Below are 18,067 nucleotides of genomic sequence, written 5' to 3' on the forward strand. Positions count from 1 at the left end.
TGGAAACATTATCATCAGCATATTTGAACATCTTTTAATCAGAAAAGGACAAGAACTATACCAACAACAAAAGTCATTGTGTATAGATTTTCAAGCCATGACAGAGACATTACATTGCACTTTCCAAAATATGATTACAATACACCTCTACAATAAATGAGTCATTGTGTATAGATTTTCAAGCCATGACAGAGACATTACATTGCACTTTCCAAAATATGATTACAATACACCTCTATAATTAATGAGTCATTGTGTATAGATTTTCAAGCCATGACAGAGACATTACATTGCACTTTCAAAAATATGATTTCAATACACCTCTACAATTAATGAGACAACGACCAAATCGGTGGAAATCAGTCCAAGAACTTATATAAACAGTTTTCAATCTGATCAGATACAATGGTCATACACACAAAGGGAATTTAACCATGAATTCGTTTACTTGTTTCGAAATGAAAATAGTCCTTTGTTAATTCCTTGTGTCCGAAGCACTTTTTTGCACAATTTGCATGCATCAGGAATGCTCAAACCAAAATATTTGAATACCAATGATTTATAGGAACCTTTGACGAAAGCTGTATCAAATGATTAACAAGGGAGATAAGATATATAACTGAGAAACAAATGATTACAACATGTTTTTCTTGATACATTCTGCTTATTTATCTTCGTATAATACATTGGAGCGAAAGAATCACGGCAATTCCAGTAATTTGATTGGTTAAATATCCCCTTAGAGCAGAAAAGAAGATCCGAATGGTAAATATGATTAAGATCATGGTATACAAATGAAACATAATTTTTATAAGGACTGATAAAACCAAATAGGACAAAAGTTAAACCAACGCCGTGTTTAGATTTTATCTGGATTTTGATGTGTTTTTTTTTTTTTTTTTTTTGGGGGGGGGGGGGGGGTTCTTTATTTTTTTTACTCATGTGCTTTATTTAAAAGTTGACACGGTTGTGTCTATAATGTTTTGTCAAGTTATCTGACTGTCGATTTAATCTGAGACTACTATAGTAGTCTCGGTATAGTAGTCTCGGATGTAATTGATATCACTGTGTACACTTTGTTTTTGTTTAAGATATGTGAGAACTTTGTTTTGCAGATATTTCAAAGACAGCAAAAGATATGACAGTAAGGTTCCTCATGGACTGTAGTAACATTGTTACAAGGAGGTATGGTATATTTGTTATATTAAGGAATAAGTCACACTTTGTAAGGATAACTATGAATCAAACAAACAAATCTCTGAGATAGACATCGTCAATTTGCTTCATTTTATTGACATCATATGTGTTATCTTAATGGCAGGTTTTTGTTTTTAAATAATTGGCATTCCAATGAGAACTTACTGTGATTACCTGGGTGACTTGTTCCTTTATTTGTATGAGGCATACATCAGCTACTTGGAAAGAATGGAAAGATGCTATAATTTTCTTTTATATCACAATATGCTCAAGTCCTCAATGCTCTTCAACTTCGTACCTATTTGGCCTTTTTGACATTTTTTATTCGAGCGTCACTGATGAGTCTTTTGTAGACGAAACGCGCGTCTGGTATAAATATAGAATTTTCATCCTGGTATCTGCGATGACTTTATTTACAATCACTAGGTCGATGCCACTGCTGTTGGAGATTTATTTCCCCGAGGGTATCACCAACCCAGTAGTCAGCACTTCTGTGTTGACTTGAGGTATCTGACATTGATATGTTCATAATTATAAATTAACTGTTAACAAAACTTTGAATTTTTGAAATACTAAGGCTTTTCTACCGCAGGAATAGATTACCTTAGCTGTATTTGGCAAAACTTTTAGGAATTTTCGGTCCTCAATGCCCTTAAAACTTCGTACTTTATTTGGCCGTTTTAACATTTTTTGATTCGAGCGTCACTGGTGAGTCTTTTGTAGACGAAACGGGCGTCTGGCGTAAATATAAAATTTTAATCCTGGTATCTGTGATGACTTTATTCATATGGATAATTACTAGTCTAAATAATTAAAGGTTTAGTGACTATGTTGAACGCATTTATTTCATCGAACTTCAAATAAAAGATACTGCATATACAGTTGATTATGCTTATATACACATTTGGTTTCTCCTTTTTGCGTCCTTTTTATATCATATAGCTCCTCACTATTTCATAAAATTGAGGATGGAAATGGGGAATGTGTCAAAGAGACAACAACCCGACCACAGAACAGACAACAGCAGAAGGTCACCAATAAATCTTCAATGCAGCGAGAATCTCCCGCACCCAGAGGCGTCCTCACAGGCACTTGTCTCAGATTTTTTTTCCTATAGACCTTAATATAACATATATTAAGGTATATATGGGATTTTTTTTTCTGAGACAAGTGCCTATGGGCGTCCTCCAGCTAGCTCCTAAACAAATATATACACTAGTGTAGTGATAATGAACGTCATACTAAACTCCAAGTGATACACAAGAAACTAAAATTAAAAATAATACAAGACTAACAAAGGCCAGAGGCTCCTGACTTGGGACAGGCGCAAAAATGCGGCATGTTTTTTAAGATCCCCCCCCTATACCTCTAGCCAATGTAGAAAAGTAAACGCATACCAATACGCACAGTAAAATTCAGTTCAAGAGAAGTCCGAGTCCGATGTCAGAAGAGGTAACAAAAGAAAATAAACAAAATAACAATAATAGATAAATAACAACAGACTACTAGCAGTTACTGACATGAAAGTTCCAGACCTCAATTAAACTCGGATTGAAAGATTACCCTTACCGAAAAATAAGCCCTGCAGCAAACATTTGCCGCAAGTTTGCAGCAAACATTGCTGCAAACTTGCAGCAAACAATTGGTGCAAACTTGCCGCAACCATTTCACCATGCAAATGAAGTTTGCGGCAAGCTTGCTGCAAACATAATTATGCAAATTAGATTTGCCGCAAGCTTGTGGCAATTGTTTGTGGCAAACTTGCGGCAAACTTGCAGGAACTACACATAAACCCAATGTCATGTGTGTAGACACATTCAATTTATCTCTTTCAAATTACACAGCAACATTTTTAAAAAGTCAATTCCAGTCTTTACACTAACAGTCATTCAAAGAATTCTTGCAAACTCATGAGATATAAGGAAATACATACATGCATTTGAGTTTGGAAAAAGGGGCAGGAGTCATTCTCAAATGACATGATATACCTGTATTAAAAATATAAAAGGTAAAATCTCAAATGTGTATTGAGTATAGAGCTATGTAATAATTGCATTACAGAATTTAACACAATCTTAATAAACATGATCATGATGGTGCAGTACATCAGTTACAAATTCAAACTTATAATAGCTTAAGTTTTTCAATCACACATACATGTATATATAGTTGCTTACTTAATTATGTATGATGATAACATTAATTATTTTATTAAAACATGCAGTTCGATGAATCATTTGTACTTACAAAATTACATACCGATCATCCCATATTATTGAACCAAAATGCCTCCTTGATCTCTTATATGTGAAATGCATTTCAAAACACAAACAACATGACCTAGCCACAATTTCAAATTGTTAACATCCAGGAAGTGACAACTAGGCATGCCCAGTCAATATTGTGTAATTCCTGCAATGTTCTGGTAAACATATAGAATGGTCAAAGTTTTCTGCAATCTTGCGGCAAACATTCTTTGTTATTTTAAACTTTCTGGCAATCTTACGGCAAACATTGATGTTTCTGCAAACTTGCCCAAGCTTGCAGCAATGTTTGCCGGAAGTTTGCAGCTAGCGACAAACATCTGCAAACACTATTTTCTGTGTTCCTGCAAACTTTTTGTTTGCCGCAAGCTTGCAGCAAGTCTCCTGCAAGTCTGCTGCAAGTTTGCGGCAAACAATTCAGTTTCATAAGGGTATGTCTTCATCACATGTATTTCTACATTCTGAGCTTCTTCTTTTTTCGACTTTTCCTAATAAGGTGTTTGGGTGCTCCTGATATTAAAGGTGAATCCAGAAAAGAGCGTTGGACACAACAAATTTATCAAGTATTATTTGCATTTACATATATAAATTGAAAGTGAGACAAAACTTTACGACAAAAAGGGTGAGTTTATGTTTGTATATAATGGCAGAGATATTGTATTATATGTCTCTGATAATGGTATTCAAAATAATAAGACAATACTTGCATTCCCCCCGTATATTCGTTGTTTAGCCTTGTCACTCAGTCAAGTTGTTTGTCCCTTTGGACCGCAAGGATGACTTCGACCAAGTTTTCGATTGTTCAATTAAGCCCAGTAGTTTGAGAGTATAAAACTTTTATTAAAGATTATAAACGACAGAGAACTTATGCCTAGTAATGGCAAAAAAGTGGTTTGAATGCTAACGAGTCTTCTATACGTTTGCCTATAATTGTCTAAATCCACTTACTTTATTTGAACTTTAGTGGATAGTTGTCTCATTGGCAATCACCCCACAACTTCCTTATTGTAATATCCACCAGAGACCATAGGAAGAAGATGTTAACAACAGAGGGGCAGCCCAATATCAAGAGCTTTTCCACTCGAAGGTAGTATCTAACTTACTTCGGACATACTGTGAAATTTCTGGAAATCATGCCCAAATCATGCCCAAATGTCAGCCAATCACCAGCTGATGACAAATTGACCTTTGAAATATTGTTTCTGTTGAGGCATTATCAGGCGAAGATATTCCTTATATCTCAAATATTTTATTCTGGAGACTGACATTTTGACACCCAGACTTTATTCAACTTTTATAATATTAGTTCCCCAGTTTGACTTCCATCTCAACTCAGCTAATTATAACGGTAGTGGAATTTGAATTAGTAGCAACCTTACTCTACTAACTAATTAATATGATGAGTGAAGCCTTTTTCAAATTATTTTTTATAGTTTGTTCTAATGGTGTGCTGTTACACTGTTGTCACAGGGTTAGGGGGTTGGATGCATGCCAACATGTTCAACCTTGTTATATTTTGTATATGCCTGTCCCAAGGTAGGAGCCTGGGATTTAGTGGTTGTCTTTTGTTGCTGTGTATCATATTTGTTTTATATATTTATTAGGTTTACTTGTTTAAATGTTTTATAGCTTGTTGTTGGTATTTGTTTTGAAGGCCATACAGTGAACTTTTGTTGCAACTTGTACACAATTCGGTCTCTGGTCTAGAGTTGTCTCATTGGCAATAATACTACATTTTCTTATTTTTAATTTCATACAGAAACCATGTGTTTCAGATCAACAGCAAGATCAATGAGACTAGAATCCGTCATATGAAACTTCAAACTAAAAAAATATGCACATGTTTTTTTATAACTAAATGGACAGTATTTATTATAAAAATTATGTACATATACTTTTTTCTGACGAAAATTCCTTAATTTGTCCAAATTTGAAAGAAATTTACTTTTTTTTAATTGCTTGCTTCTAGCAAACAATTAGCCGACATGTTTTCCATATGCAGTTACTTTAGCATGACCTTTCTCATAAAAATCTGGTGATACCAATAGGCAAGTGCGAAGGGGAAAATCAAACGTAAACATCACTTTGTCATTGAAACAATCCATATCTTATTGTACATATTATCCAAGTTCATACCTGAATATCCATGCTTCTTTGTTGATTATTTACAAAGGTGACAATCCGTTAATTTTGGCTTCATAACAGAGCCATTAATAAGCTGCCATATTTTCACATCACTGACCGATTGAAATATTTTTTTGATGATTATACGAAATAAGAAGACTAAGTTTAAGACACAGGTATGCATTGGTTCAAGAATTAGATGAATGTTATTTTTCACAAGTCACTCGTTTCATATGACTTTGATTTCCAGGGATTGTTATCAATAAAAATAACAAAACTGTAGTATTATTTAAAAGATTTATTGCATTGTATTTTGGTTGATGTCAGCAAAAGCATAAATGACTAAACTGAGTTTAACTCCTAGAATGCAACATAATGGGTTTAAATGTAACTACAAAACAAACACTTCACATGGATAAATAAAATGCTAAGTACAATAAAAATATACAGTATTTTCATAAAATCAAGGCATAATGTAAGTACCGGTGGTCAATGATTTAGGTAAAATCTTATTGGTTAACATGTTCAAATTACATTAACCAAAAAAAATCTTTAAAAAAAATGGTATTTTGTATTATGGTTCAAATAAACAAAAAATTTAAACAAAACTTTTAACTTATCACTTCTTGTACCTTTATGTTTATACTACATAACCAATTGACTTCTATAACAAAAATACAGATATGTGATATAATGTTCTTTAAAATTCTGAATCAATCTGATGTTTTAAAATGATTGTGAAGCATTGCAACAATAGACATAAAATTTCTTGTTGAGGAAGCCTAGTAACAATGTTTATAGTTTTACAATTGCAGAAAATATTTGATATTTAAATAAAATATTGTATAGAATAAAGTAAAATTAAAGAAAACATTACATAGATGTAGAAACAGTCTTTTGATTAACATATAATAACAAGAGTTAAAATTGGACATTGTAAAAATCATAAATAAATACATGTATAATGAGATCAACAACAAAACATGTAATCAATTTCAAAAAGATATGGACAAGAAACCAAATAAATTAACAGTAGGATTTCACATAATTTGAAAGGATATCCAAAAGAATAATCAATATCTCTATTTTGATAAGCTAATTTTAAAGTCTGAGTACCATAATTGTAACAAAGTTTTATGACTGGCCTTATCTTTGAGATTGCATTAAACTTCAATCTGAACACTTGGTGTCTAAACTTTAATTTATAGTTGGCATGTCACAAAACAATAATATAAGCTATTTGAGATTTTATAATCCACAAAAAAATGTGTGCATATCCCTCTCCTGTTGAACATTGAGCTAGGTTTTGATTTTTGATTTTTTTTTTCACAATATGTGTTCAAAAGTTGAATAAATTGTATTGTTATTGACAGGGCTGTCAGTTTTTATAAAAAAAAAACTATTTTCCTTATTAATATAGCTAATAAAATAACAGTACTTTGAAAAAATGCCTTTTTAAACATATTTATAACATATTACAAATATTCACATATAAACCTGGGTCATAAGCATAATCATTATATGTGTCTTTCAATTAATGCTATAGTAAATATGTAAATGATCTGAAAAATACATCCAAAATACTGATATTGCAATTACCTCCCTTTTAAAAATTATGTAAACATGATCATGATGATATACAATTTAAAATCATTTACCAAACTGTAAAACAGCATATTATGTTACATGTATGTCTATAAGTTGTTATGATATACACTTAAAAATAAAATTCTTGGATCTGTAAATGGAAAGTTCATATTTCACACATCTTACTGACTATAATATTAATGCAAAGTATAACATATGTTGTAAAAATAAATTGAGATTGTGTGCATGGACACATATGATGCCCAACTTGCATATATAGCTTTATAAAGGGACATAACTAAAGAATTTCAAAAGTGATGCCACCCAAAATACGAAATTATCTATGTTTTGTGGTAATAAGCATTGTGCATAAGTTTCATAACATTTGGTTGAGGCAAATTGAAGTTAGAGTACATGAACTAATTTTGGCAATTTTTCCATTTAAACGAGGTATAACAATAAAAGTGACACCACCCAAATTAGATCTAGGTCTGTGTCTTATTGTTATAAGCATTCTGTATTACTTTCATAACATTTGGTTATGGCAAACTTGAAGTTAGAGAACCAAACTTATTATGGGGCATACTTAATGCTCCCTACACCATAGTGAGGCATATAGTACAAATGTAGTTTATTATTTTCTAATCAACAAGTCCTTGATAAAAATGAGTAATGAACAAAAAATATCACATAACTTCAGAGTTTGGATTAATCTTGGTTTAATCTATGTAAGGAAACATATAACTTTTATATAAATACAAATTACCAAACTAATTGGTAAACAATTGTTTAGATGTTTTATTGATTTCTAATTTAGTAAAAAGAATTTAGAAATGATGAATTCCATTTGAAGCTGTTTTAAATACTTTTACCTTGAATATTGAAGCGAATGATTTCCTTTCCCTGGGATGTCTTTTTTATCCATTAACTAAGTCATCTGTTTTCAAAGCCATTATAGTGGTAAATCACAAAAAAAGAACACAAATTTAAAGTATTGAAGATGATCCATTCAATACTTTAAACAAAAATTAAGCACACGACCAATCCTTACAAAAAAATTGTAAAGACAGCAAAAAGTGATATCATTACCAAATGAGCGTGTTAGTATTTCTAAAATATATTCTTTAATAGCAACAAAATCTAACTTCAGCAATCCACACGTTTCATAAATATTTACAATACAGAATGAGGCGACCCGCTCGGGACTTCCTTTTTATTTCATTTCATTTGTTTTATTGTCCTCTACAAGAATATATATGGTTTAGGGGTGGGGAGGTGACCCCCTCAGGACTTCCCTTTTATTTCATTTCATTTGTTTTATTGTCAACTACAAGAATATATATGGTTTAGGGGTGGGGATCTGGACCATTTACAAGATAAAAGCACATTTTCAAATTGAACGGGGTGGGGGTGACCCCCAGGAACTTCTCTTTAATTTCATATGATTAGTTTTATGGTCCCATTTAAGAATATATATGGTTTAGGGGTGGGGATGTTGACCGTTTACAAGTTTGCAAACAAGAGGGGGTGGGGTGACCTCATAGGGACTTCCCTTTTATTTCATTTCATTTCTTTTATTGTCCTCTACAAGAATATATATGGTTTAGGGGTGGGGATCTGGACCGTTTACAAGATAATAGCACATTCTCAAATTGAAAGGGTGGGGCCGACCCCAGGGACTTCCCTATAATTTCATTTGATTTGTTTTATTGTCCCATTCAAGAATATATATGGTTTAGGGGTGGGGATCTGGACCATTTACAAGATAAAAGCATATTCTCAAATTAAAGGGAGTGGGGATGACCCCCCAGTGACTCCCCCTTATTTCATGTGATTCGTATTATTGTCCTTTAATCATTTTGAAGACTGCATGTATCTATAACTTACAGTTTTCAAGTTATATTCATTTGAAAATTTTAGAAAATAAAATCCCATAGGGTTCTATAGTAAACCCCTCCCTCCTTTCTACCCCCCAAAATACCCCTTAATAAACTCCAATGCACAAATGAAAGATTGATGGCTCACCTAGACATATTAGTCTACCATGGTATGAAACCCTAAGTAAATCTAACAAGCGGTTTTGGAGAAACGCTGCGGACAAGTTCATTTTTAAAGTGGCAGAAGAAAAAGAAAAAGAAAAAGAAGAAGAGGAAGAATAATAAAAATAATAAGAACTGAGCAAAAACAATAAGTCTCCAAACTTTGTTTGGGAGACTTAATAAATAATAAATCAATAAATACAAACACCATTCTTCACACATAAGGCACTTCAACTCATTTAAACAGAAAGTTGGCACTTTAAAAAATTATTTTGGTTACCCCTTTTTGTTAAAGGTTGATTGTTCAATGAATATTTAACTTTAATAATTTTCTCTTAAATATATTATAATCAACAAAGAATAATTGTTAATAACCTGTAGTTATACAGATGGAAATATCAGGCCTTTACAATAACTTTTTTTTCAACTTGTCCAGTAGGACAAGTACATACCAAAACTTACTTGTCCGAATGAAATTGTAACTTGTCCAAAAAAAATCTTAATAATAACCTTTTTTGCATTTTAAGTTGATTCAAGGAACAAAATGAATTAAAACAATAAAACAGAATTAGACTTAATCTTTTGAAAGACTTTTCAAATATACGAGTCCAGAACAACTGAATCTAGTCATGTCACAGGACTTAGATTCTAGTTTTCATCAAAGCCAAAGTCTCATCAGACTCTGCACATGAGGCAAAGTCTGATAGACCTGTCAATGTACACTCATTGGATTTGTATCCTGGTTTTCTATGTTGAAAAAAAGTTTATTCAAATACAATCAATAAAAAAAGAAGATGAGGTATGCCAATGAGACAACTCTCTGAGAGGGGACCAAATGACATAGAAATTAACAACTATAGGTCACTGCATTGCAAGTATTTTTTTTCTACATATGACTAAATATGATTTTGTGAATTTTGTGGTAAATGATTTCTTCTTTTTTATTTGAAAAATATTTTGTTAAAAAATTACTGGTATGGTATTTATTTTGAAGCAACAGAATAAGGTAGGAAAAAGAGGTACTGATTTGTCATGGTCCCGAAATGTCTCCTGGGTTGCCAAACTGTCTATTAATCATGTCTATTAAAATATGGATCCTACGGTGCCAAACTGTCTTTTATACCAACAGTACTGGAAGCCAAATGTTTCCAGCTGGTGACGAATTGTCTTGTAAAGTTACCTTATCTACAAAGCGAATTGATGATTCGGATCAGTAAACAGTCAAATTATTACTTGTTTTTTGTTTATAATTACTTTGTTCATCAAAGTTGGATGAAATTTATTTTCTGCAGAATAATTTTACTTGTCCCGTTGGACAAGCTTGATATAGCTTTTACTTGTCCGACCTTTTTTCCCTCTGGTACCGGACAATCGGACAAGCATTATTGTCGAGGCCTGAATATGCTTTGATAATAATGTATTAAAAGGCAAAACAGAAATCTTCATTTTTGCAATAGTGTACACAATGAGCTACTATACTATGAATTTAAATACAAATTGGAAGACTTTTTGAAAATGACCCTTGTGTGATAAATATTCAGAGAACAAATACCTACCTTTTATAAATATATATATATACATGGTATCAAATATTGTATGACAAGGTTTAGAAAAATCATTAGATCTGTTAAACAGATGGAATAGTCAGCCTCTATGTCAGAAACAAGATATTAAATGCTAATATGAGATTCAGTTTCTAATAAAAATAATAAGCATATGGAAGAATACCACTATTAAAATAACTACAGGTTCCTAAAGCTCTAATTTTACTAATCTACCCCATTCATTGCTGAAGAGAGTACTAATTTGCCTTTTCAGAATCTAACAAACCATGGGTAATCTCATTTTTCGTACACCAAAATGAAAATAACATTACATCATTGGTTGAATTTCTATTGTTTAGAACATTTTTAACCAATCACAATGTTTTGGTGTACGCTTTGAAATATGACCCAGAATGCATTAGATTCAGTGATTATATAGCAGTGAATTGCAGATGATACATTGTGTAGATTAGATATTGTAATAGACACCACAAATGATTCTCATTCCTAATGCTAAATTATGGCAAACACCAAATGTAGATTTGATTTCTAATGACACATAAACATGTAATGTCTGAGATTGTATACACTTATAGAGCAATGTGTACAATTACAATTAATGCATGGTTAAATTTTGCTTTTTACAATTAATACTGTAAAGTGTGGAATTTTGGCAAGTGGTTCATTTATAAAGCTAATTTCATGATTAAAATAATATCGTGAAAATAACTTCTTGCATAAATATGATCTTAAAGAACATCTAGCCCGGTTTGTGAGTTTTTTGGTTTTCTTTTGTCGCTGTTATTCTTGAATTCCGATCTTCCTTATAATCTGATTATGCAAGGGGATTTTTTCATGATTTTATCTTTATCTTTATACAAATAAATTCATTATTTCCAACCTTGCAATATCGTAGAAAAGAGATTCTCTTTGGATTTCAATAAGTGAAATGAATGCCTATATATATAATAAAGCTTGTGCTAGCTATCCAACAAAGCAACATCATCATCAGAATTTGATTCTATTCTAAGCACCAATTTATTACTTTCTTTAATATTGTCATTAGTTTTAGAACTAAAATTATCTCCCTTGAAACACTTCTTCAAGGAGGAGGAAGACTTATTAAGGCTTGTTTCTGAGCCTGATTCTGTATCCAATAGAAGTTCAGCAGTCTCACTTTCAGGTAAACTGTCCATTCTAAGATAACCATTAGTTCGGGAGCACTCTCGACTAATGGGTGGAGGCCAATCTGGAGATGTTTTCATTTCATGTTCAATTGTACTATATTCACTGGACCATCCAGGTAAAATCTTTTCTGCCATTGCATGTAGTTTTCGCCTGGTGTAAATATTGTCTATGAAATATGTCTGAAAAAAGCAAATTCTTATTATTTTTATAGTTCTATATTGAATTTCATCAGTTAATCTGGAGTGATTTATACAATAAATAACTACAGAAAATTATACACATGTACTAAAAAACTCAAAATAGATTTCAACAACTCTGTCATAACCTTGTTTTTTGATATTTTAGTAATCATAACACATCTCCTATATAATCATAACATATCTCCTTATTATTATATCAAATTCTTTGATCAGTGGAAGACAAAATCAAGCATCCATTTTTTATATGAATTTTTAAATTAAACATTAATTGCTCATTACATTTTTTTAACTATTCTGTTTATAATTACAAATTAAACAAAAACTGTGAGAAGACTCACCAATACTTCTACCTGCTCTGCAGTATTAGTATATTGAAGCAAGTAAATTCGTTTATACCCCCTTTTATACATTAGAGAGAAAATTAAATTATTTTACAAATGCAAATTCTCATGTATAGTTTAACAATGGTCAAAAGTATCAATATCATTATTGTTCAGGAGGAGCACAAACTACCAACCACTGTTTGAAAGGCTCAAGTATTGTTCAGGAGGAGCACAAACTACCAACCACTGTTTGAAAGGCTCAAGTATTGTTCAGGAGGAGCACAAACTACCAACTACTGTTTGAAAGGCTCAAGTAATGTTTCTGGTGCTTGTCTTTCATTTTATTGACATTGTTATTTACATATTGTATGTCAAGTAGAAATTCCCAATTACATACTTCTACTAGCAGAATAAAGAACTAAATATCCAAGAATACACAAATATAAGTATTTAGACAGATAAATAGAGGATAATAATTGCAAAGATAAAATATAGAAATGTATTCAACAAATGAATAAAAGTTATATTTACTAACCTCTAATAAAACACATAGTAAAAAGTTGACACCAGCGACACCTACATACAGCAACCTGTAAGTTATTACTGGTGGTGGTTTTAACTGTAAAAATAAGATATTCTTAAAATACATGTCATTTATAGACATTTTTTTCAAAAAATAACATTACAACTCTTCATACCTTTGTCCCTGAATATTCAAAATTTGAGACCAGTAAATGTTTGATGTATGTTTCAGTGGCGAATCTTAACTTTTTTAAAAGGGGGTTCCAACCGTATGTCCCCATTAAAATGCATTGATATTCCCAAAAAAGGGGGGTTCCAACCCCCAGAACCCCTCCCACTGGATCAGCCACTGTATCAAAAAAAAGAAAAAAAAATTAACTGAACAATTTTTTCTAAAGTTATCAGTAAATAAATTCTTTAATGAATTGGATGAATACAAATCATACTGCAATTATTTTGAAAGAAATATAGGTATGCTCACTGCCTATAACAGTTTTGTGAAATAAGTGGCTGAAAAAAAACTTTTTTTTGTGGGGAAGTTGTCTATAAATATAAATATCTCCTTTGTTTGTCTGTCAAAGAATCAAGGTAAAAATGAATCTTGAATATAGTTAAGATCATAAACCTGTTTAATTCAACAATATTTTTTCAAAACACATTTATTCAGGAATATGAACCCTTCTTTCTGTATAAAACTGGGAAGCAGATAATACAGAACTCTGAAACAGTATCTTAAATGTTACCTCAATAAAATCTAGAATTGCTGGCGGTGGATAAATGGTAATCCACAGAGTAACACCTAAACATATCACCAGGTTAGCCAGGAACCAGTCTAAAAAAATTGCAAAAAATAACTTAAATGTTCAAGGTTTCGTTTTTCATTTTTAACTAACTACAGTGGATACATTTTTATTTTGTTGGATACCAATTTTTGTGGATTTCGTAAGTACAACAAAACCACAAATTTTAATGTTCAATGAATTACAAATTTGCTATAAGATTATATGCTGACTTTTGGAAAACCACAAATCAAATATCCACAAAAATGCATTTTTTCTGCAATCCATAACAAATAAACTCACAGTAAATAGGAATTAATTCATTTTCCATACATTTCAATAATGATTATAGTTGAATAATCCTTGATATTAAAATTCTAATTTATCAAAAGACTTCAACAAAATAATTATAACAAATTAAAGGATCTGTATCAATAATCAATATCAATAAATTTACATAAAAAAGTGATAGATAGCTGAAAGATTTTCATAATTTATCATATATGTAACTGGCGCCAAAGAGCCTGTGTTGCTCACCTGATATTTTTGTTTACAATTGATGCATGAAATAATGCAACCATTATACTTTTACCTTAGTTTCAGAGATACTAGAACACACCCGCGAAATCGCGGGCATATATAGCTTGTGAACTGTTGTAGGATGATTTTTTTGTAAAAGATAATATATATGTACGGAGAATTTCATGATAGGTATCAAAAGCCCTCTTCCTTTTTCCAAAGTCCGATATTTGTTTCCTTTCTGTTAAATTCAATTTTTTTCGTGTGTCTGGCCTCATACCACAATTATTCTTCCCCTTTGCTACAATGCTTCTTTGGGTAAAAGTCAAATAATTAAAAATTTGCACCGTATGAATTAAATGTAACTGCTTATATATAGACCATTATTAGTCTGATTAAATATGCTTCTAGGACAATCCATCAGTGCTTTTTTTCTTTTGAGAGCTTTATTAACATGCCAATGGTAGGATATGAATCATGTATAAATCACTTATAAGACCGACTAAGGCTAATTTGAGGGGTGGTCGGAGGGGTCCTGATCCCGAAATCCTGGGCTTAAAACCATGAAATCCCGAGATGCAGAATTTAAAAAAATTCATATCCCGAAATCCCGAAATCGAAAATATATTCCCGGATCCCGTAAGGATCAATCCCCAAATCCAGAGCTTAACAACACCCGATCCCGACGCCCCGAAAAAGGTCCTGCCTCCCTCTAATCTCTATCTTACTTTCATTTTTGCCAAATCACTTGCCCTTTCAATAATAAATTTTTATGCCCCATTTATTGGTATTATGTTTTCTAGTCTGTGAATCCGTGCGTTCGTTCCTTCATTCCTCCGTCCGTCCGTCTGTCTGTACCGCTTCGGGTTAAAGTTTTTGGTCGAGGTAGTTTTAGATGAAGTTGAGCATGTTTTACTTGTTTTAATATATATGTAAGTGGTACGATCCCTTAAATAGTAAACATTTCAAAGAAAACAGTAGACAGATTCAGGGACTTTCTATACTAACACAGAAAGTCAATTACAGAATACAGAGAATCTCTATATATTAAGGTTGTATAATCGTAGTTTACATGTAGATAAACGCGAAAAATAATTGTCCTCTCTAAGAAGGTATAATAGTTGTGGTTCTTGCAATCTAAACACCATAATATGAAACGGGAAAAATAATTTTCCTCTCTAAGGAGGTATAATAGTTGTGATTCTTGCGATCTAAACACCATGAGATGGAGAACGCTCTAAATGGCTTATTTATTTTTCATTTTTGTTATCAATCATACGATTGGTTGTACTTGTGTCACATGTTTTACTTATTTCAATATATATATATGCAACTGGTATGACCCCTTAAATAGTAAACATTTCAAAGAAAACAGTAGGCAGAATACAGAGAGTCTCTATATATTAAAGTAATATAATTGTAGTTTACATGTAGGTAAACGCGAAAAATTATTGTCCTCTATAAGGAGGTATAATAGTTGTGATTCTTGCGATCTAAACACCATGATACGGAGAACGCTCTGATTGGCTTATTTATTTTTCATTTTTGTTATCTATCATACGATTGGTTGTATTTGTGCATGTTTCAAACCGGAAGTCTTATCTATGACTAAAAGTCAGTCCAAAGTCGGAATCATATCCAGACTCCTTTTTTGTCGTTTTTCTCCCAAAATAACTCAATCTGAATAATCATAAGAATGGATGACAAATGTGACTATGCATGCTACCTATAGGACACAGAGGCATGATGATTGATTTATTGTGGAAGGAAGAAGCGACACACAAAATGAGGTCTTCTCGTTTAATAGTATAGATAAGCCCAAAACTGCATTTTACCCCTACTTTCTATTTGTTTCCATGTCGGCCATGTCGGTTGGCATCAGACACATTTTTAGACTAGATTCCCTAATGGTGATACTGGGCAAGTTTGGTTTAATTTGGCCCAGTAGTTTAATAGAAGAAGATTTTTGTATAAGTACAACGAAGATGAATGACGGACGCCAAGTGATGAGAAAAGCTCACTTTGCCCATTGGGCCAGGCGAGCTAACAAAATAACAAATATGTATCATAATAAATTGAGGTGAAAGCATCAGTCACATCAGTTTTTGAGAATTCCACATTGTTGCTTATACAAAGGCATGTTTTGTATAATTAGTACTTACAATTGTTAAACATAGACCTCCTGTATGGAGAACCTTTGGCAAAAGTGACAGCTAATGTCATAAATTGATAGGTAGATACATAAAATACTGCTGAATTCTCATAGGAGGCATACTCATCATCTTCATTTGGCACATGTGGGGTGAACCTAGAAAAATATTACAAATTTGATTAGCGCTGAATTGATATACAGTTCTTGACCTCAGTAAAATATATGAAAGAACAGTAAATCCTCTTTAATGTTAAATTTTTACATTTAATAATGGTTATTCTATGAAAATTTTAATGGGAGGATTGGAATGAACTTCATATAATAATAGATGGTTAATGAAATATCGAATCATGTTTTAATGATCTAGTACTAGTTTATTCAATATGAGGGAAAAGCAACCACTATATTACAATGAAATGTCACTTTATTGCTGTTCTACATTAAGATACTGTAAGATTTTTAATCTTGTGCAGTTAGATCAATTTGTACTCTAGCATCAACAAAAGTGGCCGTTTCAAAATTAAAAGAATTCTGTGTAGAATTGGCAAAAGTGCACATGAAAACATTGTTATTGGCTAATATATGTACAACATCCTAATCAATGAAAGTTCTACCAATGAACTTGGGTTATTTTCTTTTATGGGTATGCACATTGAAATTACCCCAGCTTGTTCAAACTGTGAAATGGCAGAGATAATCTTTAAAATTCATGAATGTACATACATGAAGGTCATTCAAAATTCAATATTCATTTGAAGGAGTTGAAACATTTATAAACAAGTGATGTCTTCCATTGAACTCTTATATTTCTTTTTTTTTCAACACGTGGATCTGTGAACTAAATGATACCCGTCCACTATATAAGGTAAACAGGAAGTTGTTGTGGGATGAATCTGAAATCTCATCATATGGTATAACTGACTCATATAAACACTGAAACAAAATTTCAGAAATCCTTGTAAGGTACTTCCTGAGATAGATGCCATGAAAAATATTCATGTGACTGACAGACAGACTAATGGATGGATGGACTGATGCAGGGACCGACGGACAGACAGACTAATGGATGGATGGACTGACAGAGAGATGAATGGACTGACGGAGGGACTGACTGACAGACAGACTAATGGATGGATGAACTGACAGAGAGATGGATGGACTGATGGAGGGACCGACAGACAGACAGAGGTAAAACAGTATACTCCTACTTTTTAAAGCAGGGGTTTAAAAAAGCTTTAAGAATTTACACATTTTTTTTATATCAACAATCTTTAATAAATGAATACCTACCATGGTTGTTGTCTTACATGTACAAAACTGAATATTTGTACAGTCACTTGTATAATCATGTGTAACACAATAGAGGTAATGGGCAGGAGACTGGTCAGGCTAAAAGCAGGAGGATCCTTCGATAACTCTGGGTATGCATCTGTTCTACCAACTGTAATATAAAAAACATCAAATCTTATTTAATAGGATGAAAATACCAGAGTTCCAAACAATTTCATATGAGGGAGACATGAGGTACAATTTTCTATGGGGTTTCAGATTAATACATAAAGTATAAATTCAGACCTTATTGTGATTGTTTGGGAAAAAAACACATTTATGTGCATCAAAGACCCCATT

At 32.1% G+C, this 18,067-nt stretch overlaps 1 protein-coding gene across 6 annotated transcripts in view; it reads right to left on the reverse strand.

Moving 5' to 3' along the window:
- Nucleotides 1–5,868: 5,868 nt before the first annotated feature.
- Nucleotides 5,869–18,067, reverse strand: part of LOC143056655 (polyamine-transporting ATPase 13A3-like) — a 69,407-nt gene continuing 57,208 nt past the window's right edge. For all 6 annotated transcript variants that reach the window (XM_076229808.1, XM_076229809.1, XM_076229812.1 and 3 more), the window contains exons 27-31: nt 17,729–17,879; nt 16,449–16,594; nt 13,732–13,820; nt 13,002–13,085; nt 5,869–12,122 (exon numbers count right to left, since the gene is read on the reverse strand). In XM_076229808.1, the coding sequence (XP_076085923.1) occupies nt 11,736–12,122; nt 13,002–13,085; nt 13,732–13,820; nt 16,449–16,594; nt 17,729–17,879 (857 nt within the window). In that variant the 3' untranslated portion in view covers nt 5,869–11,735. The remainder of the gene's footprint in view (nt 12,123–13,001; nt 13,086–13,731; nt 13,821–16,448; nt 16,595–17,728; nt 17,880–18,067) is intronic.

This window comes from Mytilus galloprovincialis, chromosome 13 (assembly GCF_965363235.1).
Source record: "Mytilus galloprovincialis chromosome 13, xbMytGall1.hap1.1, whole genome shotgun sequence".
NCBI lineage: Eukaryota > Metazoa > Mollusca > Bivalvia > Mytilida > Mytilidae > Mytilus > Mytilus galloprovincialis.